This window comes from Strigops habroptila, chromosome 6 (assembly GCF_004027225.2).
Source record: "Strigops habroptila isolate Jane chromosome 6, bStrHab1.2.pri, whole genome shotgun sequence".
NCBI classification, from domain to species: domain Eukaryota; kingdom Metazoa; phylum Chordata; class Aves; order Psittaciformes; family Psittacidae; genus Strigops; species Strigops habroptila.
The window spans coordinates 38200077-38228048 of record NC_044282.2 but is presented as its reverse complement, the minus strand read 5'-3'; the positions used below and the strand labels follow the sequence as shown (position 1 = coordinate 38228048).

Here is a 27972-nt window from a genome sequence, read left to right as displayed (position 1 = left end):
CTGAAGCAGGATTAGTGAGAAGGACAAAGATTTTTGAGACTAATATCTTTTTTGAGATTTCTTTGAAGAATTTTCAGTGTAACTCAATTTACCATTGATTGTTTCCAAATGTTTACAATAATTCTAGTTATTCAATTCTTTGCAATAATTTTGAAGATGAAGATGAGGTTAACTGGTATAAAATGACACAACTCAATTGTCAGAGGTAGGTAAGATTTTTAAATCATTACTGGTAGTGCTAGTAAGTACCTTTTGTAAAACGTACTGTATTTCTGAACATGTAGGCCCCCTTTAGGTACTGTAAGGCTGCTCTAAGGTCTCCCCTGAGCCTTCTCTTCTCCAGCTAAATAAGCCCATCTCTCTCAGCTTGTCTCTATAGGAGACGTTCTCCAGCCCTCTGATCATTTTTGTGGCCCTCCTCTGGATTCACTCAAGCAGGTTGTCCTGGGACAGGTACATGTCCCTCTTGTGTTGGGGGCCCCAGAGCTGAAGGCAGTAGTCCAGGTGGGGTCTCATGAGCGCAGAGTAGAGACCTCCGTCATCCTGCTGGCCGTGCTCCTTTTGACGCATCCCAGCCTGTGGCTGGTTTCTGGGCTGCAAGAGCACATTGCAGCTTGTATGGAGCTTCTAATCAACCAACACCCCCAAGTCCTTCTCCTCAGGACTGCTCTCAATCTAGTCTTCACTCTGCCTGTAGCTGTGTTTAGGATTGCCCCGACCCAGGTGCAAGACCTTGTACATGGCCTTGTTGAACTTCATGAGATCTGCATGGATCCACCTTTCAAGTAAGTCAAGGTCCCTCTGAATGGCATCTCTTCCCTCCAGTGTGTCGACTGCATCACACAGCTTGGTATCGTCGTGAAACTTGCTGAAAGTGCACTCGATCCCACTTTCCATGTTGCTGACAAAGATGTTAAACAGCACTGGTCCCAGTACCGTCTCCCTGAGGAACACCTTTTGTCATTGATCTCCACTTGGACATTGAGTCATTGACCACAGCTGTTTGAGTGCGACCATGCAGCAAGTTCTTTATCCGCCATATGGTCCATCCACCAAATCCATGCCTCTCCAGTGGATATCATGTGGGACAGTGTCAAATGCGTTGCACAAGTCCAGGTGGATGATGTCAATCACTCTTCCCTTATCCACCAATGTCATGGCCCCATCATAGAAGGCCACCAAATTTGTCAGGCACGATTTTCCCCTTGTGAAGCCATGCTGGCTGTCACCCATCATTCCCCTTATTGTCCATGTTCCTTAGCATGGTTTCTAGAAGGATCTGTTCCATTATCTTGCAAGTCCCTCAGGTGAGATTGACCTGCCTGTAATTCCCTGGGTCTTCCTTTTTGACCTTTTTTACTATGGGCGTCACTCCCTAGGTAGGTGTGGCCCAATGCTTTGGGAAACAGAATAACCAGACTTAAATACGGGGCTAGTTTAATACAAAGAGAAGTTTATTTACACAAGAAGTAAATATTCACCACTTACTTACAATATATTGTTAATCTGTTTTGGTCTTTAGTATCAACATTCTTTGGTAACCAAAGAATGATTAATTTAGACCATATTCACATAATCAATATTTAATATTTGAGTCAATATATGTTGATAAAACCCCTGACAATATTCGCCCCATTTCTGGCAATAGCCCTGTCTTGTGCACCACCCAACTATAGTCTGAGCTATTTATGTTTTTTAAGATAAATTATTTAATTTATTTTCATATATAATTGAAGTAACAAAAAACACAATACAGTAAACACAGTATCAGGTGTTGAAATTTCGAACTGTTAAACCTGGTCTGTAAACAACATCCAGACATTATGGGAATTTCTTTCCATTCTCTCCGAAACCTGGCCCATCATCTCTGTAAACTCTCTGGCGTTCCCCCTCTTCACTCCTCATTCTCTGGGATAAGGGATAATATGCAGTGTGACTCACTTGTTGCGTCTCTAGCCATCTAGTAAACACATGGTCAGTGTCCATATGGTCGATCCATATATATTATATGGTGCCTCCAGGAAAAAGAGGAGGGTCATAGTAGTAGGGGACTCTACTTTGAAAGGCACAGAGGCGCTCATCTGCTGGCCTGATCCAGTCTCCAGGGAGGTGTGTTGCCTGCCGGGGGCTCGGATCAGGGATGTTGCTGAGAGGCTGCCTGCTCTAGTAAGTCCTGCTGACTATTACCCCCTTCTAGTCGTCCATGTGGGTGCTAGAGATATAGACAGCAGTTGCCTGGAGGACATTAAGAAGGACTACAGAGCCCTGGGAGAGGTGGTTAGGGGCTCTGGAGCTCAGATAGTTTTTTCATCGATTCTCCAGGGCAAAGGGGAGGACCTTAAAAAAGCTAGGCGTGTCTGGCAGGTTAATAAATGGTTAGAAAGCTGGTGCCATAGTCAGGGGTTTGGCTATTTAGAACATGGGGCTCCATTTGGGAAGCCAGATCTACTGGAGGCTGGTGGAGCTGGTCTGACAAAGAAGGGGAAGAGCTGTTTTAGTAGGAGGCTTGCCAGGCTGGTCAGGAAAGCTTTAAACTAGATGTGTTGGGGGAGGGGAGCATTGATCCATCCCAACATTCCTGGTCAGTTGCCAGCACCTGTAATAAGTGCTTGGAGAGATGTAGAGATGTTCCAGATGCCCCAGCCATTGAGTCGGCTTCATTTGGAGCTCGGCTAAGGTGCCTCTATACAAACGCCCGTAGTATGGGGAACAAGCAAGAGGAATTAGAGATGTGTGCAAGGCTACGTGAATATGATGTCATTGGTATCACAGAAACATGGTGGGATGGCTCCTATGACTGGAATGTCGGAATGGAAGGTTACAGGCTGTTTAGAAAAGACAGGCCAGGCAGACGGGGAGGGGGCGTTGCTATCTATGTCAGTGATAGGCTAGAGAGTATGGAACTCTGTCTGGGGATGGGTGATGAGGTAACAGAGTGTTTGTGGGTCAGGATCAAAGGGAAAACAGCAACGGGGGACATTACAGTAGGGATCTGTTACAGGCCGCCTGATCAAGAGGACTCTGTGGATGAAGCGCTCTACAGACAGATAGGAGCAGCCTCACGCTCGCAGGCCCTGGTCCTCATGGGGGACTTCAACCATCCTGACATCTGTTGGAGGGACGGTACGGCCCGGCACAAGCAATCCAGGAGGTTCCTTGATTGTGTGGAAGACAACTTCCTCTTTCAAGCAGTAGAGGAGCCGATGAGGAGAGGTGCCATGCTGGACCTTGTGCTCACCAACAGGGAGGGACTGGTTGGAAATGTAACGCTCCAGGGCAGCCTTGGCTCTAGTGATCATGAGATGGTTGAGTTTGAGATCCTCAGGACGGTGAGAAGAGCGTGCAGCAAGCTCACTGCCCTGGACTTCAAGAAAGCAGACTTTGGCCTCTTCAGGAACCTCCTTAGTAAGGTTTCATGGGATACAGTCCTAGAGGGCAGGGGGGCCCAAGACTGCTGGCTGATATTCAAGGATCACCTGCTACGTGCTCAAGAGTGTTGCATCCTGACTAGAAGAAAGTGCAGCAGGAGGGCCAGGAGACCTCCATGGATGGACAAGGAGCTGCTGAGGAAACTTAGAGGGAAAAAAGAAGCTTATAGAAGGTGGAAGCAAGGACAGGCGGCCTGGGAAGAATACAGGAGCATTGCCCGAGAAGCTAGGGACCAGGTTAGGAAAGCTAAGGCCCAGCTAGAATTAAGTTTGGCAAGGGATGTAAAAGATAACAGGAAAGGATTCTATAGATACGTAGCAAATAAAAGACAGGCTAGGGACAATGTAGGCCCTCTCCAGAAGCTATCAGGAGAACTGGCTACCATGGATTTGGAGAAGGCTGAGGTTCTTAATGACTTCTTTGCCTCAGTCTTCACCAGCAAATGCTCTGACCACACAACCCAAGTCTTGGAAAGCAAATGCAGGGACTGTGAGAACGAAGACCTTAGGCCCACTGTAGGAGAGGATCAGGTTCGAGACCATCTTAAGAACCTGAACGTGCACAAGTCCATGGGACCTGATGAAATCCATCCACAGGTCCTGAAGGAGCTGGCGAATGAAGTTGCTAAGCCACTGTCCATCATATTCGAAAAATCCTGGCAGTCAGGTGAAGTTCCCAATGACTGGAAGAAGGGTAATATAACCCCCATTTTCAAGAAGGGGAAGGTGGAAGACCCGGGGAACTACAGACCAGTCAGTCTCACCTCTGTGCCTGGCAAAATCTTGGAACAGTTTCTCCTGGAAAACATGCTAAGGCACATGAAAAACAACGAGGTGGTTGGTGACAGCCAACATGGCTTCACTAAGGGGAAATCCTGCCTGACCAATTTGGTGGCCTTCTATGATGGAGCCACGGAACTGATGGACAGCGGCAGAGCAGTTGATGTCATCTACCTGGACTTGTGCAAAGCATTCGACACTGTCCCACATGACATCCTTGTCTCTAAATTGGAGAGACATCAATTTGATAGATGGACCACTCGGTGGATAAAAAACTGGCTCGATGGCCGCATGCAAAGAGTTGTGGTAAATGGCTCGATGTCCAGTTGGAAACCTGTAACGAGTGGTGTCCCTCAGGGATCGGTGTTGGGACCGGTCCTGTTCAACATCTTTGTCGGTGACATGGACAGTGGGATTGAGTGCGCCCTCAGCAAGTTTGCCGATGACACCAAGCTGTGTGGTTCGGTTGATACGCTGGAGGGAAGGGATGCCATCCAGAGGGACCTTGACACGCTTGTGAGGTGGGCCGATGCCAACCTTATGAAGTTTAACCAAGCCAAGTGTAAGGTCCTACACCTGGGTCGGGGCAACCCCAGGCACTGCTACAGGCTGGGCAGAGAAGAGATTCAGAGCAGCCCTGCAGAAAAGGACTTGGGAGTGTTGGTTGACGAAAAGCTTAACATGAGCCGGCAGTGTGCACTTGCAGCCCAGAAAGCCAACCGTATCCTGGGCTGCATCAAAAGAAGCGTGACCAGCAGGTCGAAGGAGGTGATCCTGCCCCTCTACTCTGCTCTTGTGAGACCCCACTTGGAGTACTGCATACAGTTCTGGTGTCCTCAACATAAAAAGGACATGGAGCTGTTGGAGCGAGTCCAGAGGAGGGCCACGAGGATGATAAGAGGGCTGGAGCACCTCCCATATGAAGACAGGCTGAGAAAGTTGGGGCTGTTCAGCCTGGAGAAGAGAAGGCTGCGTGGTGACCTCATAGCAGCCTTCCAGTATCTGAAGGGGGTCTACAAGGATGCTGGGGAGGGACTCTTCCTTAGGGACTGTAGTGGTAGGACAAGGGGTAATGGGTTCAAACTTAAACAGAGGAAGTTTAGATTAGATATAAGGAAGAAGTTCTTTACAGTGAGGGTGGTGAAGCACTGGAATGGGTTGCCCAGGGAGGTTGTGGATGCTCCATCCCTGGCGGTGTTCAAGGCCAGGTTGGACAGAGCCTTGAGCCACATGGTTTAGGGCAAGGTGTCCCCGCCCATGGCAGGGGGGTTGGAACTAGATGATCTTAAGGTCCTTTCCAACCCTTACGATTCTATGATTCTATGATTCTATATGTTATGTTTCTATGTTGTATTTTGCTTCATCTTCCACTAGAGGGCAAAACTTACTGCCATAAATTCTTACAATCATTTAAAATATGTTTTAAATACACTGTTGAGAATGGATACAATGTGTCAGTGAAAGGCATTGCTACCTTTCCCCTGAACTTTCATTAAATAAGTCTTCCCTTAGAAATGGGAAATGGGACATGGGAAAAAAAAACAACCCAGAATGATCACCTGTGTCTTTTATTAGGGATGCTAGATATGGTGAGCTCCTAAAACCAGAATAATTTCATTTGCTGGTTCAGCGTGTAAGAAAATAACAGCTGTCTCTATCTGAAATGCTTTATCAAAAAGACACTGAGGTCCAGGTTGTTTTTGTTTGAAGCTCCACCAAGTGCCTGAACCTTCATAGCTGATAGAATTACACAGATGCAGCTGAAAGATAGACCTGGCAGCGTTTGTAGTTGTAATTGTTCAGAGTGATGGAATCCATAAGCTGTGGCCCAAATAATTTCACAATGTAGTTTTAGCTTTGATGGGAGGAAGCAGTATGAACAAAGCTATTGTGCCTATCCTTCTGCTTGGAGAACAGAGAAGGCTCTCTCTCCCGGGCACAGGCTGTTTCTGAGGTAAGAATGTTGCCCATTCAAGTGAACCGATTCTGGTTTTGTTTGCCCTTTTATCATCTCCCTTGTCCTCTCTTTCTCTAATCTGCCTCCAGGCACCAGGTGCTGCTGCTCTTGTTTACACTCCTTCGTCTCGAATAATTACGTGAGTTGAACTTTTTATTATAGAAAATATAATTTTCCTTTTGATTGGAATAAAACAGCTCAGGAAGGTGGACTTGAGTACAACTGTTGCAGTGATGGAGAGCTTGTGGTAACATTCAGCACTATGGTTAACTCCAAAGAGTGCTGCTTCTGGGATTCCTTCCAGTTTTTAGCAGAGGGCTGGGTGGAAGAGCACAAAAGATCTGCATCTGGAATACTATGTCCAGTTCTGGACCCAGCAATTCAAAAAGGGTGTGAACAGACTGGAGACTATCCAAAGGAGAGCCACAAAGATGATCAAAGGGCTAGAGAATCTGCCCTATGAGGAAAGACTAAAGGAGTTAGGTCTTTTCTTCCTGGAGAAGAGAAGGCTAAGAGTGTACCTCATTACAGTATTCCTGTACTCAAAGGGTGGCTACAAAGAGGATGGAGGCTTCCTCTTCACGAGGAGCCACATGGAGAAGACAAAGGACAGTGGGTACAGCTTGTATTGGGAGAGGTTTCATCATGTTGCATGAAGAATTTATTCACAATGGGAACAGTCACTGGAACAACCTGCCCAGTGATGTGGGGAGTCCCCATCGCTGGAGGTTTTCAAGATGTGTTTGGACAGGGTGCTAGGTAACCTCACCTAGGCTCCCTTTCCCCAAAAAAGGTTGGACCTTTCCAACCTGGGCTGTTCTGTGATTCTATGATTCCTATGGGGCACAACTGAAGTAAATATGTGTCAAGGCAGAGAGCATTAGATTTTGGGAAATCAGCTGTCATTTTGAAGGAGAAAGGAACTACCTGCCCAAGTGAAAAGGCAGGGGATGAGCAGGTGTAGCTCCTTCAGCTGGGGACTGTCTCTCAGTCTTTACTGACTCTCAAGCTGCCTCTTCTTTCTGTCCACAAGGACTGAGAACATGATTCATGTACACCCCTGTGAAAGTCTCTCTGTCAGCTAAATATTTAGCAGCACTTCCTTGAAAATGGATTGGAAGGAATTGGCTTTTTGCAAGAAGTACAAGAATTGTTAAAAAATTGCCATTTCTGTATCTGATCAGACATTACTTATAAGAGTAAAGCTCTAAGCTTGCACAGGACAAGTTTTCTTTAATGTCCGAATTTGGACTCAAGCCAATTTATTTTTTTTTTTCCTGGACCTAAATGGAGCTTTCTTGAAATCACTAAATGTTGTTGTGTCAGCCTTCCATAATCACTTTTAGATATGCAGGCTTATAGGTAAGCAGAATATTTAAAAGGAATCTTTCTTATTTTTGAGATGAAATCAGTGGTGTTTACTTCACCATCCAATCTCCTACTCATTGGAGTTTGTGTTTGATTAATAGTAGCATAGTGGGGATTGATATTCTGTGAACACGGCAGCCTTTCAAGGTTGCCATGGAAAAGTACCTTTCTCCCCGACATCATCGCAGATGCTTTTATTTCTAGAACAGAGTTTCTTTCTCTCTTTTGAATGTTGATATTTAAATGCTGTACTTGTGTAGGTGTATTGTGGTTGATCAACCTTCTACTATCTGTGATCCAGAAAAATTGCTTTAGTGTAGAAAAAGAAATCAGGGGCAAACAAGCCAGTTCATTAGTGCTATGCTACAAATTGGACCTCCTCATTGGGAAAATGTTAATGATTAGTATTGTTGTGACTCCTTTGTAGATCCTTTGATGGCATTGCTTGGGCTTAGTGAGTTATTTAAATCATATCATACTTAAATGACATTTCTATCATTTTGGGCTTGGTTTGATAATGCCTGCAGAAAATATCTCTAGAGTTCTTGCTCAGCTCATTCTTTAAGGGAAGGCATTTCTCCTAGAGCACTTTAGAAGGATCATAACCTGGTAATCGATTGCTTTCTTTGAAGCCATCAAATTAGCAACAGAACATGAAAGTAACTTCGGCTCAACAGGAAACACCGCAGCATGCACTTAACGGGAAGATGTCTTAACTCTGGTACTGCCTGAAAAGAACTCTCCTACCTACTCCTTCAGAGAGAGCTTTTCCAAAGGAAAAGAAGGAATTGATTACCATGTCTCACTCCTTTTGGCCAGGGTAGGTAGGCAATTTTGAGAGCCTTGCTGTCTTATTTCCACCGTTAATGGTAAGACCCTGGTGTTTCTTTGGTGTACTTCATTTAGAAAACATGCACACAAAGAGTTGTTTTCCTGAACATGGTTGCATCAGACCCCAGCAGGCACTTTCATTAGAAATCAAAATGCGCTTCCCAGTGAACACTGTGCCCAGAAGTGTCCTGGTTTCTTTGGAGCCTACTTACAGCCACTTCTGCTGCTTTCTGCCTTCTCGTTTATACAGGTTGTCTCTGCTGGGATGGCTTAAACCAGTCTCAGGCATCAAAAAATACTTTAAAATGCTTTTGTTTCATTCTTAAAAATCTCTATGTAATATAAAACTTGATTTCAGTCTTATCCATGGCTTTCTATGATGATTACATCTAGTCTTCTGCATAATGTATTTCAGCCAGAGATTTTAAATGCATAAACCAATATCAAATATAACAGAAATTCTGGCCCTAGCTAACAATTACAAGATATCTTTATCTTAGCCTTCTGCATTTTCAGATTAATATGTGAGCACACATCTTAGGAGAACAACCAAAGGAAACACAACAGACCAAATACAACACACCTAGTATCTGTTTCTAATGATGGTGAAGGGGATTCTATGACATGCCCATGGGGGTGGGGGCAAGTTTGCGATAGATTGGAGGCTGCTTCTGGGATCCTGATCCATGACTGGATTTGGACTGGATACAACTCCATTTCTAAGGGAATTTGAAAGCATAGAAAATGGGAATGTTAAGAAATAATCTCTATTAATGATTTGGCAAATGGGAACTGCAGTGTGAGGACGTGTCTTTGCTTGTAATATAGTAATAAAAACAAAAGACAAAATTACAAGGAACATATCATACTCAGAGGTAAATGTTGTTGTTGTTAACAACAAAAACAGAACTATGCCATTGAGTGAAAAATATCAAAAAGATTTAGTTGGCATGTAACCTGTATGAGACACAGAAATAATACTTGTATGCTTTTTATTAAAGACAGTGAGAAAACAAAGTCTGAAGGAAAAAAACCCCATAGCTAATGGAAACTATCCCAAAACACCCAAAGCTGTAGAGAAATTCAGATCTTAGATGTCATCGAACACATATGTTTCTAGACAATTTCCTGCTGCTTTTTTAGATTGTAAAAACTATTCTGAGGTATCAAGGAAAAGTAAACAGTGAGCTGACTTAGAAACTCTGCATTTTAAAGGACAAATTGGCACAATTAGAATTCACTTAACTGTTATGGCAGGTATTGATATAATGAGTACTCTGAAATACGGCCTTAATTAACTCCTTTTCCAGTTACGTTAGAAAAATGTATAAAATATAATTAGTTCTGTGAAATTCCAAATATGTACTTAGAGTTTTAATTAAAGAAGTCAGTATTTATGTGTGTTACAAAGATGTTACGAACTTCAAGGCATTAGTGGTTGGTTTTTTTTTTTCTTTTTGGCTATGTGTTCTGAATTTTGATGAAGTGGTCATATACAGTAAGTTGTAAATTACAGTACTAGCTTTCTCCTTTTCTCAGTTAAACAGTGGCTATAATTTTAATAATTATATGATAGCAGAATACAATCTTACTACAAATTTTAATATAGCCAATGACAGTTACGCATATATAGTCCTGAAAATTCAGTCAAAGTTTGTGGTTTGGATATACAGTAGCTAAGGTCAAAGATCATTGTTGCATGAAAAGCTTACTCACAAAACAGGACTTATTGAGTTTTGCAGCTAATCTGGGAAGAAAATTTGTGGGTGGAAGGTCAACTCTGAAAATTAAATCCATTTCATTTCACACTCTCACCTGGAAAGCAGTTAAAGTTCTTTGGCTGTTATCAGTCAATGAGCAATGATCCACTTCCTGGGGCAGGGAAGTATTGTCACTTCTAAGCAATGACTCAGTTTCTGTGAGTCCATAAATAGTTCACAGTCAGTATGATGAGGGAAATTTCAAACACTGGTGTTGTTGGAAATTCTGAAATGTTCTTTCCAATATAGATGGAAATCTGAAAACATTTAAATACTCCAGAAATCAATATGCATCATTTGGGTCATATGAACTAACTCAATGCAGATAGTTCTAATCCATGTGATTAGAAGATGTTTGTCTCTGCTGCCTTACCCTATAGGTGTGCAGGTTGTGGTTTTCATTCCCCAAGTCTTCGTTACAGGCCTGGTACCCTGGCTGGCCACAAGCTCCTGTAATCACCTATAGTGAAATTAGCCCTGTGAGGAACTGCACAGCTTGATTAACCCACAGCAGAAAACAGAGGCTCTTATCATGATTGCCACAAAGTGAACTGATAGTGAAATATATTAGATTATTTTATGGAAGTGATATAAAATGAAGCATCCAGGCCAGAAAACACAATATTTCAGTTACAGATGGGATTTCTTACAATTAAACACTTCTTTTTAATTTTCTAAATGACTAGTGAGAGTTTACAAAAGATCAAAATATTTTGCTGAAAGCTTCTTTTTTTCTGTTGTTAGTATTTTTCATTGAAAAATCATTTTGGCACAAAATCCCCAGCCAATTCCATCGATGATTAGCCCTGCGTGAGATGTTCAACTTGGCCTAGAAAAGGCAGCCCAAGGAAAATTAATGCACTGCTGCACTTGTGTGCATCTCCCTCTCTCCAGCTCCACTTAAAGATAAGGAATCCCTACTGCAAAGCCCTGTAACTCCTCCAGCCTCTGGTATTCTGATACAAGTCTTTCAGTCTCACCCCATTCTGTTGCCCTTCAGGCCTGTGTCCTGTGAAAACCTGTCAGGGAACCATGTCTGTGCGTGAGTTGTCTGTCTTGTGCATGTACTTATCAGTATCTGGAGAGAGGCTTAAAATCTTCAAGTTAGAAATGCACAATTGCGGTACTGTAAAACAATGATTTGCAAGTCAGTCAGGACATTCTATTACATAGGTGGCTGAAGGCGTGTTACAAATCTTTGTTGTGAACAGCATTTCTGCTTTACATTTCCTTTTATAGAGAGGTGAAAAGTGCAAAAGAATTGGGTATTTAACTGACTGAATCTTTGAAATGGATTTTGTACCATGTAATTTCAAGAGAGACTAAATTATCATAATTATAAATTGTCCCTTTACCTTACATATTTTATCTCCCCTTAATTGAAGGTAGTCCTTGCTCTGCTGCTATGGGTGTTTTACCATTTAATGGTATCCTAGATTTCATGTTCTTGCATTCAGAAAAAGTAGTTATCTATAAAATTGTTTTATTAAAAAAAAAAAAAGTTTGCTTGTTATACGTGTATCAACAAACATTTTTAGTCTTTGAGAAATTAGTATTTTTTCATATTTTGAAGACATGACTATGTTAGAGTACCTAATTTATTTCCAAAGAAGTGGATTAACTTAGTGGACTTAACAGAGTAGTTTGAAAGAATAGTGTATACATGAATGTTCTCTGGTTACTATAGTTGAAACATTCTCATTTTCTATGTACCTTATCTCTCACTGGTTCCTAAGAGTTTTAAACTTGTGCCTCAATCAGCAAAGGTTGCAAACCCTCCAGAGAGTCACTAATATTTATGAAAAAGGTCTTACCTTGAGAACACTCAGAAAGCTTTATATTATTCAGAGGCAGCTGCGATTCTTAGCACAATAAAGATAAACTGACCTTTTAAAGCCAAGTATGTCTTGCTGATTATTCTACAGAGCTAAATGAACAAAGGTCTAACTAAGATGTTATATAACCACCTTTTTTGTAAGCCTTGGCTGAATCTGAAAGAGGTTATTTTGGCCAGGTATATAATTTCTCTTTGATCTTACATGCTGCAAATACCTATATATTGTCAGGATATCCACCCTCTTCAGTACAATTTTTGCAGCCACAAGAGCAGATTTGCCTATTATTTTTCTCTTTCACTGTTCTCAGAAAGAATAAGGAAAATATCACAATATCAGAAAATGGACAGATATCTGGAAAGTTAAAATTATTAATTAACCTTGTAAGAGTAATGTAGAATTTTGTAACTGGCAAAGGCAATAAAAGTACAAATTATAAAAGCAGTATTGTCATCTTCCAACATCAACGGATGCAATTCTTTTACATTTGCAGGAGAAAATAGGGCTTCTTGCCAGCTGCCTTGACCTGGAGTTGAAAGACTGCCAGTGACAGAGCTTGATGAGGTCTCATTAAGACAACACACTCATAAAAAGTACATAGTCCAAGCTGAATTCATACTTCAGAACTTGTGGACATGAGCACATTCCTATATGACTCTGAGGGATGATAGTCACACAGTGTCTAGTAAGGTTATTAATCCCACCTCATTCGGGCTACCTTGCTTTCTGGTACTTTTAAGTTGACTGTCTGGTCTGATTTTGATAGCTCATCTTTGCAGAGATGATCATTCTCTGTGAAGATCTGTGAGGATCATAAGTTGTACTATGATTTAAGTACAAGGCTGAGTTTAATCAGGTAGGCTATCTGTTTTGTTAAGTGTCCTCCCAACACCTCTGGCTAACCACCATGCAGAGAAGACAACATGGAGATGCCAATGCCCTCCTTTAATACTTGCCCAGACAATGAGAAACCTGATTACAGTGCTTATCTCATCCTGCAGAGATTCAAACTCATTCTCTCTTTTCCAAGAGTCCACTCCTTACCCATGGAGCTGCAGAAAGAAAATGCACTGGGACAGCAAGTTCCATCTTGTTTGTGGGATTAGCTTGGTGTGCATTCAACAACACAAGAATCATATACGTAGGGAAAAATAATGGAGGAAAGAGTAAGACTGTAGCCTCTTGATCAGACTCTGGGAGGACAGGCATGGGACTTCTTCCATGGCAAGGCTGACACATTTCAGATTACACCGACACTTGATAGAAATAACACAGAGAGAAGGCCTCCAGCTAATTAGGATGAAATCACCCAGGCCAAGGCACTCAGCTTCTTTACAGCTGGCAGAGGCATACCTGTATGATTTCAGGAAAAAAAACTAACACCCTCCTTGCAGGGATGGAAGACTAAGCATTATTTCAGCAGAAAGGAGGCAGCACTTGGCTTGTGTGCTTCATATTCACTAAAGTACTGCTTAAAGTTTTTTATAAATGTAACCATACGTGAGTTCCTTAAGACTAGACCCCATGTCATGACAAAATCAGGACTCCAGACACCTGACTATAGAATGTATAGACTTTTCTAAGATAACTTCAGGGGGTTTATGTCAGAGAAGCCTTGTGCAAACAGAGAACTTTATATTGTTCAGCTTTTCTCCAAGTCTTCAGCCTGTATTAACTTTTTTCCCCCATTACTAATCAGTGAAATCCTTGTTTGCCTCTCACTTGTCTTCTTTCAATTAAGCCTCTCCAAATTAGTAAATGTTAAGTGTGTCTGTCCAGAAAATACAGATAATTTTCCCTCTCTACGGAGACTGTTACATGTGCTGGGTCCTTAGATTAAAAGAGGAAATAAAGGAAGCAAATATATTTCTTGGATTAAAAAAAAAAAGATCATTGGTTTTGTCAGAACTAAGGAGGAACTTGAGACCTCATACTCAAGGAACAAGGTAAGGCAGAATTATGACTCAGAGAGGCATTTCAGGTCAACATGATAGGCAATGAATACTAGCAAGAAAGGCCAGGATGAGATAACACTATAAAAGTGCATTTTTCATTGATTGGTCTCTGTGCAATTTGAGAAAAAGAGCTGTTGAATTCTCAGATCACTACCTGACTAGGGAGCTTTTCTTTATCGCAACAAGCAGCGGACAGTTCTCAGAGAACTTAGCTGCACATCTGAAAGTAAATAGAAAATGACCAACACTTTTCATTCTTCTCTTTGTGATTGGCCCTTCTTTCCCTGGAACAGGGAGATGCATATTCTGGTGAGGCAACAGGTAACGCCAGGGTTTATTTGAATGAAATAAGCTTGCCATGACACTGCAGGTGTTGATAGAACTTTGTACCTGTGTATCACTAAGGATTGCCCATCCTTGGTAGCTGCAGGGTGGTTGGCTTGGAAACAGGACTTTGGTCTCCTGCTTTAGGCCATTAAATTCCACCTGTGTCTGTTGTGAAGAACTGTGCTGCAGTAGCGGCATGGTATAAAGTCTAGGGGCTGTGCTGGCTGAAATCAGGAGCCAAGTATGCAGCAGAGGGAGAAATGTTGCTGATGAAAGGATCTAGGCTTCTTACTCCTTTCTTATTCTTTATTTGCCTAAAATTATTCCCTTGTCTACATTTACTGAAGGAATAAATAAATGTGGTGCCTAAAGTTATTAATTTGCCTTTTCATTTGGGTTAACAAAAGAAAAAAAAAGGTAAAATGAGTCAAAGCTTCTGTAACTGCTGCTCTTATTGCTAGAGTTGATTTCTGCTTTGCTGAAAATGAATCAGGCAAATTTACAAAGAGAGAGAACAATACATAGCAGATCCATAATATAATTGCAGAAAATTAGAGTAGATTCCACTTCTGTATCCTTCTTTACATATAGGGCCAGTTTAGCAGCTCAGTTTTGCTTCTCAAAAAACACAGTTTCAAAATTAATCTTCTTAGGACAAGAGCAATATCTTTTTGAGCAACACATCATTTGTTAATTTACTATTTGATCTAAATACCAAAACAAAGTAATGCCTTTGATACATTGAAAATAGGCTTTTTCCAACCTTGTTTTCATAGAATTCTAAAATATCCAAACCCCAACACTTTCAGCTAGCTTTTCTCTAAAGAGGACTTGTACTCTCTGTCACCGTATAGGAAAACGTCACAAGCTTATGATCTTAACATAGCCTTTATAAGCTCTGGCTTATCTATTTACCTGTATTCTAATTAAAATCATATTGAAATTGGTGCAGTTGTTCACTTGAGTCACATCCATCAAACTTCATTGCTCAGATGCAAGTCATATAATACTCAAAACACTGGAAAATCACTGTGATCTCAAACTCCTTTCTGCACATACTAATTACTGTTAAACAGCATTTTTTAGTTAAGTGTTTGTATGATTCATGTCTATGAAATTTAAGATTAAGGAGAGCTCTTTTGGAGGAGGTTTAAGAAGAGGGATATTCAAAGAGACAGAGATACAGTTGCAGTTTTAAATAACTTTACATGCATTATCTCATATGAGATGTATTATAAGGCAGGTGCCCTTGCTGTGATTTTTACTTGAGATCCCTCCTTCAGGTTGGAAAGTGATCTATCCCTTCCCCACCCTTTTAATTATGGGAATATGGTATAACAGAAAACAGGCCATACCTTGAAATGGATTTTCATACAGATAAAGAGTAGTAAAAGGGAGCCTGTTCAGCAGGAAACCCGTTGAACACAAATAGGATTTCATTGCCTTGCTATCCTTTGCAGGACTGAGGGTATTTGCTGCTTTCATTATTAAACTGTAGTGATAGTTTATATAGAAATTGAACTGATAATTAATTTCTTTTTCCTGTTTTTAACCTCATGCTCTCTCCAACCTGTGACATCTTGGCCTGGCAGCCCAGTCATCCCACAGTGCCTATCCCAGAAAATGAAACACTCAGCTCTAAGGAGGTAATCAGTTGATATTTAACTGGGTTAAACCTTTGCATGCTAGCTTTATCTTTCATTTATGTAGTTTGTGCCAACTTGGTGAGCAAAAATGTGCTGAGCTCCCAAGTGTGCTTTTGTCCATTGCGTGGACTAGATAAACATTAATTGTTCTTAATAATTAAGAATAAAAAACATCAGAGTTGTTTTGCAGACTGTGTTGCTTACGGGAATTTGGAGTAACCCTAGGACTTCCACTTCAGGTTCCTGATATGTGCTGCTGGGATTTGTTAGCAATCGGGTTTTGTTAAATTATGTTAGCAATTGGGTTTTGTTAAATTATGCAGTTAGCCCCATTTAAATCACCCATTCCTTGATTTGCAGTCACTGTCATAGCTTCTGTTCTAAACACGACAGATATTTCTGTTCTAGATACGACAACTACCAGAAGAGCTTAGGAAAATCAGTGATTGAGAATTTCATAAAGGACTGTCAAGAAAACATAAAAACATATAGCTCAAGTTTGCCTAGTATCAAAAATCAGTACCAGTTCTATTTGTCTTTGAAGAAGGACACAAATCTTAAAATCTAAATTCAGTGGCCAATTCCCTACTGCTTTTACATATCTAAACTCTAGGACCAGAGTGGTTACCACCCTCGATAATTTATTCAGTAAGAGCAGAAGTGATCTGCTACACATGATCAATTTTCTTTTGAGGCAATGCAGATAAAAATTAAAAAGGTTCTGCTGGTACAGGCAAGTCTTTTTTCCGAAAAGGTCATGAACATGAAGCTGAATTATAGCCTCTTTGTTGAAATAAACATATGTAATTTAACTAACTATCATGTTTTTTACTGTAGGCTTTTGAATGTAATAGAATATCTTTATTTAAAGGACATTTTCAGTATAATTTTATAAATTTGCATAGGAATGCATAACTTGCAACCAATAATAGCAGTATTAGTTCATTAATGCCACAAGAATGAATTTTTTACTACCAAGACCTCTTTTGGTTACTGGGTGCATGCTCATAATTATTTCACAAGTCTTTTGATGAGTTTAACAGTATAGGTAGGAATGATAATTACATTTTTGTAACACAGTTTATTGCAGCAAAATGAGCACTTAAATAAATGAAATGGATGTTTGGCAATAATGTTTACTGAATGAGTAACTGCCTTGTTGTTTGGAAAAGTATCGAGGGAGTTTTGAGGTCAAGTCCTTCACATGTTGGAAGCAGTGGGTTTGCCTGAATTCCGAGTTTGTTGACAGCTTGTCAATATATTGTCACAGTTTATCTCAGTTTCCACTGGAAAAAAAATGTTTAAAAAAAAAAAAGGAAAAAAAAAAAAGACATCTCACTTGCTGGGTGGATCAATGGACTGATGTTCTGTACCGGGAATATATGGGGCATGAACATAGACTTCCCGTGCATTTCTGGTCTCTCTGTGCAGGATGTCAGAGTCTTAGAGCTACTTCATATCTCTTTTTGTTTGAATCTCCATCTCAGCATTTCAGCCTCCTCCCTTTTTTCTTGCCTTTGACCTTTATGCTTGTTTCTACACCATCAATCCCCTTTCCTCTGTGTCCCAGGAGCCACTTCTCAGTTCTCTCTAAAGCAGTTGTTATGGTTTCTGCTCTGGATCTACCCAAAGAAAGCCACAGGATGATTTCACAAAGTGAAGCTATAAAAAATCTACCTTGCTGAGCTCAGATAGGTTGGTTATTTATCCATGTCATCTGTAAAGTTTCTAAACCATTATTGAAGTTAAGGTACTTCATTAGGAGGTGGTGTGTGCCACTGAACAGTTTTGAGGATAAATTTGTTGTTGAGCTGGAAAAGATTTGCACTATGTCAGGCACTCTAAAATGTATATATATATATACATATACATCATAGAGCCACAGGATCATAGAATGGTTAAGGTTGGAAGGGGCCTTAAAGATAACCTAGTTCCAACCCCCTGCCATGGACAGGAAGACCTTCTACTAGAGCAGGTTGCTCAAAGCCCCATCCAACCTGGCCTTGAACACTTCCAGGGATGGGGCAGCCACAGCTTCTCTGGACAACCTGTTCCAGTGCCTCACCACCCTCATAGTGAAGAACTTTTTCCTAATACCTAATCTAAATCTCCCCTTTTTCAGTTTAAAGCCGTCCCCTCTTGTCCTATCTTTACATGCCCCTGTGAAAAATTCCTCTCCAGCTTCCTTGTAGACCCCCTTTAGTTACTGGAAGGCTACTTTAAGGTCTCCCCTGAGCCTTGTCTTCTCCAGGCTGAACAAGCCCAACTCTCTCAGCCTGTCTCTACAGGAAAGGTGTTCCAACCCTCTGACCATCTCCAACAGGTCCATGTCCTTCCCATATATATATATATGTGTGTGTGTATTTGTATGTGTATATATGTAAGTACGCATGTGTTTATATATATATATGCAGCCTCTGATGATGCTGCTGATTTTCCTGTGTTTTAAAAAAATTATAGAGGAAAGCAAACAGCTCAATCCCCATCTCTCATCCTCTCATCCACATCGAAGGAGAGCTTTGTAGATCTAATGGAAAGTCAGATATTTTAAAAAATACTTGTTTTAAGAAACAAGACTAATAATTTAACTGATGCATTAGTAAAATCACTTCAGAAAGTGAAGCATCTCACGCTGTCATAATAAAGTTAGACTACCATGACTGAAATAGTCTTAAAAACATGAGATATTCTTAAAAACGAATTGACAATGACAACAAAAGTGCAGAATTTCTTTGGTTAGAGGCCAACTTGGTCTGTTCCAAGGCAAACAAAATATATAGTACTGTCTTCAGAAAGTTCCCTTGATTTTGAACAAACACTTTGAACAGTTTTAACAAGCAATTTAATAAAAAACTTAAATGTACTCCAACAGTTGGAACATTTGTACAATGACCTTTAGAATGAAATTGTGGTTACGTTTATAAAGACTAAAGACAATCAATTGGAAGAAAGAAGATTTGTCAGGGCTATTGTCAGTACTCTTTGTATTTCCATTGATTATCATCTTACTGGGTGACAGTTATTCACCATGCATCATTATTATGTTAGGTGGAGGCAAATAGCTTTAAAGTTGGAAAAGAGTGTCAAATACCATTTGGTTCAGCTGAGCAAGCTGAGTATTTGTGCTGGTTCCCTGGGCCCTGTCACTAATATGTGTTTTGTAACTGAATATGTCTATACAGGTGTAATCCAGTCCACATATAGCAGGAAGAATTGTGTCAGGCTCACCACAAGCTGGTCAGGAATTAACATCAAGAGACGACACATTTTCTGTTTTCTCTATTACATATCAAAGAAAGTCTTCTCCAGTGAACTTTTCAAAGTACTTGCATAGGGAATGTAATGTAATTTCCCACACTTCCCCCTCCCTTCCCAAACCCCGCTCCCATTTTAGATCTTTTTTAGCAGGAGGAGGTGACCAGGGTACACCATGCTGGCCATGTTGAGGCTGAGCAATGTCTTACCATGTTTAGGAAGGGGCAAAAAAGACACAGATTCCTTCAGATATGTTGTTGTTGAGCTGTCTCTGAAGAATCCCCAAATTTTCACCACTTTTCTCTTTTATGTGTTTGATTCTTCAAACCTGTGTGTTATACTGCTTTCCTTTTTTGGTGCAGTGAAAAAAACAAGGTAGGCCTTGGTTGATGATTTTTGATATCACAACATATTTCAGGCACCTGTATTGTTCCTTCTTGTTTAGGAACCTATCTAGGAACTGTTTATACTGAATTTAGACTTTATGAGTTTATGTAACTCACAGGCGTCCACCTAATTTAATATTTCCCTTTTATCAGTGAAGTCCTGTTTGGATAAACTGATTAGGAAAAATTCTGTCAAGTTATAAGCCCAGCATTACTCCTACTGCTGTAATAAGAACTTTAGATCTCTGTCCTGTAGTCTCTGCCCTCACCAAAATGCTCTTCTGTATCTAAAATTACATATAGGCTCATACTGATTCTCCCACAATGTTCCTCCCTCAGAGCTAAAAACACAAGGAGAAAAAGTCAGTGTGATTTATGCAATTCCAAAAAAGATTGGGCAGATGCTCTGTGAAATGCAAGCACATCCTTGACCTTTAGGAGGGAGTGAGAGAGGGAAAGAAAGGAAGGTGCTGCTAGTTTCTGCTTAGTAATTTGTATTGCTTTCCTCAGAGCAAAGTATTCCAGGGGGAGGGAGGAAGGGGGAAAGAGTTACCTTTGTATTCAGAACAGCATTCTTGTCTTCATGCAACTTTTGCTTCAATCTGTAACAGCATGAAGCAAATCAGATCTGTCACTTCCCTGCTAAAGCAGGAAAATAAATAAGGGACATTCTCCTCCTTGCAAAATCCTTCTCTACAGCCAGTGTTTTTAATTGGAAGAGATCTGAAGGATGCTCCCTTTAAAACCTAACCAAGACATATAGCAGTAATTTCCAATACCCACTGTCTTCTTTTCAAGTAAAGCTAGTGTTTGCCCAGGTTACGATGTTATAATCATTCTCAGAATTGTACTGAGTCAGAATCTTACTGAATCAGAATCTTTAGAAAGAACAAGTGGCATAAGTTCCCATATAGTCACAAAAAGACATTGCATGCAGGTTGACATTCATAAAAAGACCCCATGAGAAGAAGTTGATTCCATTGACTTCAATGGTGACAGGATTTCACTGATTGTCTTTTGTGCAAGAAGCTCCTTTTTGTTTTTTTTTTTTTTGTTTTAGTTCGGTTTTGGGTTTTCTTTGGGGGGAGGAGAGGGTTGGTGGGTTTTGGGGGTTTTTTTATTGTTTTTTCTTTTTTGTTTTATTTTTTTACAAGAAGTAACAATTTGCCTTGCTCCATTTTAAACTGCTTCAATAGCAAGAGCCCTTGAAATCTGAAATTCTATGAAAATGAAATGTCAATAAAGTTCAAAGTTCTGCTATACATTGCTCTTAATCTTTATTTTCTAAAGGAGTGTTCTTGGTCAGAGGTCAGCGTTAGTATTAATCATTGGTAGATTCTACATATAAGAAGAAAATGCACCCATTTATGAAATAGTCCTTGTAGTAAAGGATTTATGTAAGGGTTTTTACATTAGACCAAAGCTCCAACACCCAACAAAAGTGGCACGATCAGAGCACAGTGATGTTCTTCCAGTTAAAAAAACCTGTCGTTGTACCCTGGATTTACAAAGAAAATCCCAGAGCTTACGAAGTCCCCCCCCAAAATTGCTTGGCAGCATGATAACCAGGGAGCAGGGATGGATGAGCATGGGCTGTGCCCATAGCAGAGGCTTGCTCTCCCTTGCATCTGGTGGGAAGATACGAGGGCAGGGTACAGTCTGCTTTCTCCTCCAGGTTATCCTGACAGCCTGAGTGAGGCTGCTGGTGGTGCTTGGGTATTCTGGAATGATCCAGCTCTCGTGTAACATTCAATACCTTTTCAACTTACAAAGAAGACGCCTGTCAAAGCAAGAACCGGGGTATGGTAGATACCTAATAAACCTAGAGGCAATTATATCAGAAGCCACTCGTACTCACATGTTCAACTCCTTTGTTCAACCACTTTCTTCCATCTGGTACTGGGACAGGTCCTACCCTGACATACTGGGGCAAAAGACTGTTGCTCCTAGTGCTTTCCTTGGAGACATAAACATGGGCTTTCCACCTGTCACATCAGAGACACACTGTTCACTTTATACTTTCAGTCTTGCACAAAATTACAGCCGTCCTCCAGACGGTGGAAAGATGTAATAGACTAGTGCGGTAGAGTATCGCTGCCAGCTCCATAGCTAGCCAGGCCACAGAGTATGCCTGTGTTACACTGCGACACAGCCAGCATCAATTCTGTTCCCACACCTGGGATGCAAGGTCAGAGCGATCTTTACAGCACTGCTGATTTGCAGAGTTTATGAATTATCTAATGAACTAGGGGACATTAGATGATTCATAAAGAATGCTGCACATACTGAGTCTAAGCATAGAGATTAAGCCAGCAAATAGTCAGGCATAGGGCAACAGCAATACATATTAAAACAACTCTTGGATAATACAAATTAGAAAATCCTTTGGTGCTTTGATGTCACTTAAGTCCAAAATGAGAACTGTTCTCACTTGACCTGTGATATTCCAAAATATTTTGGAACAAAATGAACAGTACCTCTCTGAAGTGATATTGTCACCAACCATTAGTTTATTTTGAGCAAACCAAAGACTGCAGCCCTAGGCTGTCTCCATATCATCATAACAGTTCATTTAACTGAAAATTTAATGACCCATCAAACGAGCATTAAAATTAGGAATAACTACTTTTACTAAAGGAATAAGAATTTCAGCTGTTAGCCGTAACAAATTCTTTAACCTGCTAAACGGGTGGGTGACTAAGTGGGAACTGTAAATTGCAGTCTTCTGATATTTATAAGTAGAAAGGTAGGTCAAAACAATGCACATTTGTAAATTCTCTAACAAAAAACTTGAAATATCAGCAGACATACTTTCTATTTACTTTATTCTTCAGCAATGCTTTAAGTTTTTTAATTTTTAATACTTTATATGTACAACAGGAAATTTATGCTTGCAACGGCTATTTGGGCAATACTTTTAGCGAGCTTCAATGATACTTCCTTGTTTTAAGTAAATTATTTCAGTTATAGCTTACTGACATGAAAGGGCATATTAGATCACCACGCATTAACAAGGAAAAACATTTTATGCATTTATAGGATTTTATTTCTAATGTGATAGCTATAAAAAGTATTACTGTAAATGTATTACTTATATGGTAGATTTACATTTAAAAGTCTGAAAGCATATATAATAAAAATTAATAATAAAAATGTGATACAGGGAAAGTATGAAATGTCAGTATGTAATTTAAACGGCAATTTTAATCTGATTATATTTGGCTTAAAGAAGGAACTCTTGTATTTTGTCCCCTTTAAACAATGGCATATTGCTGCATAATAGTTTTAGAGAAAAAGAGCTTGTCCTGAACAGGTAGTCAGAACACAGTTGTAGTTTGAAGAAGCTTTTTTGTTATTCAATACTTACGTAATGCATAAGTAATTAGAATGACAGAATCATAGAATTGCAGAATGGTTAGGATTGGAAAGGACTTGAGATCACCTAGTTCCAATGCCTCACCTTAGACCATGTCACCCAAGGCTCTGCCCAACCTGGCTTTGAACACTGCCAGGGATGGAGCATTTACCTCTTCTTTGGGCAACCTGTTCCAGTGCCTCACCACCCTCACAGTAAAGAACTTCTTCCTTATATCATCTAATCTGAACTGCCCCTGTTTTAATTTAAACCCATTCCCCCTTGCCCTATCACTACAGTCCCTGATGAAGAGTCCCTTTCTGGCATCCTTGTAGGCCCCTTTCATATACTGGAATGCTGCTATGAGGTCTTCACACAGCCTTCTCTTCTTCAGGCTAAACAGCCCCAACTTTCTCAGCCTGTCTTCATAAAATTATTTGTAGTGTTTGACTGCTCATGATAACAAATATTTTTCCTTATGGCTAGTTATAATTCCCCAGTTGTTGCCTCCTTTCCTTTCACCGTGCAAATCTGAGCTGTCTATAAACCCTTATTAAGTAGCTGGACAGGGAAAACAGATACCCCTTAACCTACTCTTCAAGTTAAACAAACCATGTAGCCTCCCCTCAAGTATCATATGCCTTTCTCAGAAATCAAGGAATGCTCACCACCATCCTGATGGTCCTCCACTGTGTTTTTCTGTTTGCTTGACTTAAACTCCTTTCTATTGGGAGGGCTCAAAAACGGAAACTGCGTTCCAGATGCAGCCTCACTAGTGCCTAGTAGAGGGGAATAATAACTCTTGGCTATGCTCTAATTACTGCAACTGTAGATGAGATTATCCTTTATCACAAGAAGGGTGGACTAACCCACATTCAGTTTGGTGCCAATCTGACCTCAGGTCCTTCTCTGCAGAACTGCTAGCAAGCCAGTCAGTCACTGGCCTGTACCTTTGCATGAGGTTGTTCATTTCCTCCGTTCACCTCGTCCCCCACGAGATGCAGGATTCTGTATTTGCCCTTGTTCACAAAGCTCCTGCCAGCTCATTCCTCCAGTCTGGAAAAGTCCTCTATGTGGGAGCCATACCCTCAGTATATCAGTCTCTCCCTCCCCTCCAAGTTAGCAACATCCAAAATTCCTGGCTCTTCTACCACCCAGGTCCACCCATGTCACCCTAACATCCTCTGAAATGCCATGTGGAACAGAGACTTTGAACTGTTGACTACTATCTTTTTAGACAAGTAGTCCAGCCAGTTATTCATCCATGCTGTAGACCACTCTACTTCTTGGTTTGGATACCAAGTTGCAATAGGAGACTGTGTCAAAAACCTTGTTAAGGTGGAGGAAAACAATATCCATGCTGTGATGCATGGTTGGCCACATGCTCTGTCCTTCCAGGATGTGGTCCAAAAGAGAATTGACTCTGAAATGTCCTCTAATGTGCATTTAGCCAAGGTGATGCTTGTCTGTTGAAATTTGCTATATGCAGTGCACTTCTTTAAACATGTCAATGCCTTAAAAATCATCCCCAGTTCAGTAGGCATAGTTATAAATTAAGAGTGCAGGAAACCAACGTTTTTAAAAGGCACTGTGCCGTATGAAGCTGTCCACCAATGTGTAGTACTGTACCTGCTTAACATACTGCAGTTTTTATTCTCCTCTCCATTTTGTTTTCACCTTTTAATTCCCTTTTTCTTACAGGTTGCCAATGAAAGAGGTTCTGTTTAGCTATAATGGTGAGTATTACTATTTTTTGGAGTTGATTACAGTCACACTCGAAATAGGTAACTACATCTTTACTCTCACTTTAACAAATTTTTATGGTTCTGTTTAAAATGATAGGATATTTTAGCTACAAAATTAATGTTTGGATAATCAGCTGGCTATATTTGGTGAGTGATTTTCCATTAATAATTACCAATGCAGAATAACTCAACTTCTTAACATCACAGAATAAAGTCACAATTGAATTAATTCTAAGTGGGATGCAATCAAACAGTTGGAAGAAATTGAGGTACGGTCTGGAATTAGATTGCCAAGTAATGTTGTAATGTTATTGAAATAAGATTAATAAGATTAATATTATTTTATATTTGAGCACATAACCACATAGTGCTATTAAAATGAATGGTTTGCCAGAGTTAAACAATACTATATTGGAAATCATGAAATCACTGAATAATAGAATGGGTTGAAGGAACTTTAAAGATCATGTAGTTCCAATCCCCCTGCCATGGGAAGGGACACCTTCCACTAGACCAGGTTGCTCAAAACTATTATTGAGAGCAGATATAATGTAGTACTTAATGGGAGAGGTCAGCAAACGGGTGAGAGAGAAAAGACTGAAATGTTTAATACCTTTTTTTTGTTCCAGTGCTCACAAAATAGGTTAATTGTGAGTAAAATTTTAATTCAGTTATTATTAAGAATTTGGGAGTAGGGTCATGAAAAGAAAAGGAAAGGAATGCCTAAAGGAATACTGAGATAAATTGGAGTATTCAGGATGGCACAGTCTAATGAAACCTACCCTTTTAATACTTAACCAAACTGATTTCTCAAATACTAGTGATTAGCAGGATGAATAAGTTCCCAGAAAACTGGAGAAAGGCAAACACAATGTCATATCTAACAAAGGAGGAAAGGAAAAATCTAAAGAATTACAGAAAAGTCAGCCCTAATAACATTTCCAAGGCACTGGAACAGTCTTAAACAACGCATTTGTAGGTAACTACCTAATAATGAGATAAGATGACTTGCTCAGGCACATGTTAGAAATAAATCCTATCAAGTTGACCTCATTTCCTATTTTGACAGCAAAATAGATACAAAGGATGTGTTTGACACAGCACATCCTTGACACAGGCTCATGTGACATTCATAAGCAAGCAAAGAAGGTACAGACTAAATTAAATCCACATAAGGTAGATATGCAACTGATTGCAAAGCTGGACTCTGAGAGCAATCATTTACTGCTAAAGTGAGAGAACATCTCACACAGGCTTCCACAATGCTGTCTTCTATCTCTAGTACTATAAAACATTGCCATTAATTACTTGCTCAATCACATGGACATGTAAGCATACCAAATTTACATATAACGCCTATTTGGAAGGACTTGCAAGAAGCTTGGAAGGCAGGATTAGAATTCAAAAATTGTCGCCTTCGAGAAATGCTTAAAATCAATATGATAAAATTCATTGGAGACAAATTAAAAAAATACATAAAAAGCAAAACTGAAAAGTAGTTACAGTAATACTGCTGGAAATCCCTGAAAATTGCAGAGGACCACAAACTGAATCTGATTTGAAGAGGTGATGTTCTTACAAAAAGTTATATTCCAGGGAGATGTTGAAGGGAGGGTTATAATATGATGGAGGCAATTACTTGTCTCTGTTCAGTATTAGTGAAGAATCAGTTGCATGGGATGTGGGAAACAAATGGGACATTTAGGAAAGTTCTAAAGGTTTCAGTGTCTTCACACAGAAGATCAGAAACAAGGAGAGAGTAGAGACACAGCAGTTTATATCTCTTCATAATGGACTGTTACAAAGGGATATTAGAATCATAGAATGGTTTGGATTTGAAGGTACCTTAAAGATCATCTAGTTCCAATACCTTGCCATAGGCAGGGACACCTTTAGAGCTTTTTTTCTGTCAAACTGTGAGTTACATTTGTTAGTTAGATCCTCAGGTTGTATAAATTAGGAGAACTAAGTGACCTCAGTGCATGTTATACAGTTTATTAATCTGTATTTTTGACAACTTGCGTTCATGTGAAAACTCTTCTTTTGCAGCCCTGGATTAGGATCAAGAGCTAAAACTGTAGAGTATTTTGAGGACTGTTTCTGTTCTGAGAAGGAATCCACAGCACAAATGTTATTTAAAATACCATTAAAAAAAAAAAAGGCTTCCAGTATGCTAATTGCAAAGCAGTAATAACCATCAAACTCTTTCAAGAGATTATCTTATGTACTAGCATAATTAACCCCAGAGATGCACACATGAACATGACATATTTTAATATCATTTTCTGAAGTGCTTGCTGTTTTAAGAGATGCCTGATATAGCACAGCTTATTTTCTTTAGAAATAATAATAAATGTTGAAATTAAATAAAGCTGTATTTTTGTTGCAAAGTGTTTGTTGCCATTCTTATTTTCAGTAGTGTAAATCTAGCTCCACGTATTTCAAGCAGCTGAGAATGAGTGTCAGCATTGCTGGAAGAGAACACTCCCATGCTCTTAACCTTGGTCACATTTTGTCACCACGCACTTAGTTTTGTGAAATAATCAGGGAATTATTCACATTTGTGTCAGCACCCACAGTAATCAGCATGCACAGTGATTGTTCCCTGCCATGCAATATTCATAGTCATTTTGGCCAGGCAGTGTCTGTGCCAGCTGGAGAATGCAGGCAGATTTGCCAGCTGCAGTCCTGGCCCACATGGAAGAATCACCACCTTTATCTCCAGTTTATTCTGCTTTTTTATTTTTACTCTGTGCTGCTCCCTCACAATGCTGCCTGAGCCTGGATCTTAAACAATTTGCTTCCAAAATGCGTTCTAAGTTGAAGGAAGCAGACTGTCTATGCTTGCATGAGTCAATTACCTTCTTCCTGATCCTTTGATCCTTTGAACAACAAATCACCTCACAGGTATGTGCGTGTTCAAGACCTTTGCGTCACAGCCCTGTCTTGGCGTACAGCAGCATTTTGCCTTCTGACACACTGCTATGTATTGTGGTTAAGATTAATATTTTAATAAGAATTGCTGCTGCTTTCATTAAAATGAATGTGATGAACTAATTTATAAAATATTATCATCAGTTAAAACATTAAAACTAAAACCAGTTTAAACGGAATAGTCTTCAGGCTACTCAGCCTCTTGCACTATTGGACCTGGTGTAATTTCAATCCAGCCAGCATTTGAACTCTTGAGTTGTGGAACTGTGAGAACAAAAGTTCAGCAGTCAGTGGGTCTCTATCTACAGGTAAAATATACATTTTTCTCTTAATACAGGGACACACACATCCTTCAGAATGTCATGAACAGATTGATAGAAATATAAGGTTTGATTTTGTATTAGTTTCTT

General features: G+C 40.1%; 1 protein-coding gene across 1 annotated transcript in view; it reads left to right on the top strand.

Annotated features, from left to right (window-relative positions):
- The window catches only part of MLIP (muscular LMNA interacting protein), an 82906-nt gene extending 55888 nt beyond the window's left edge, over nucleotides 1–27018 (top strand). The window contains exons 12-14 of the mRNA XM_030491168.2: nucleotides 15834–15887; nucleotides 24585–24619; nucleotides 26678–27018. Of these exons, the coding sequence (XP_030347028.1) occupies nucleotides 15834–15887; nucleotides 24585–24611 (81 nt within the window). The 3' untranslated portion in view covers nucleotides 24612–24619; nucleotides 26678–27018. The remainder of the gene's footprint in view (nucleotides 1–15833; nucleotides 15888–24584; nucleotides 24620–26677) is intronic.
- Nucleotides 27019–27972: the final 954 nt, after the last annotated feature.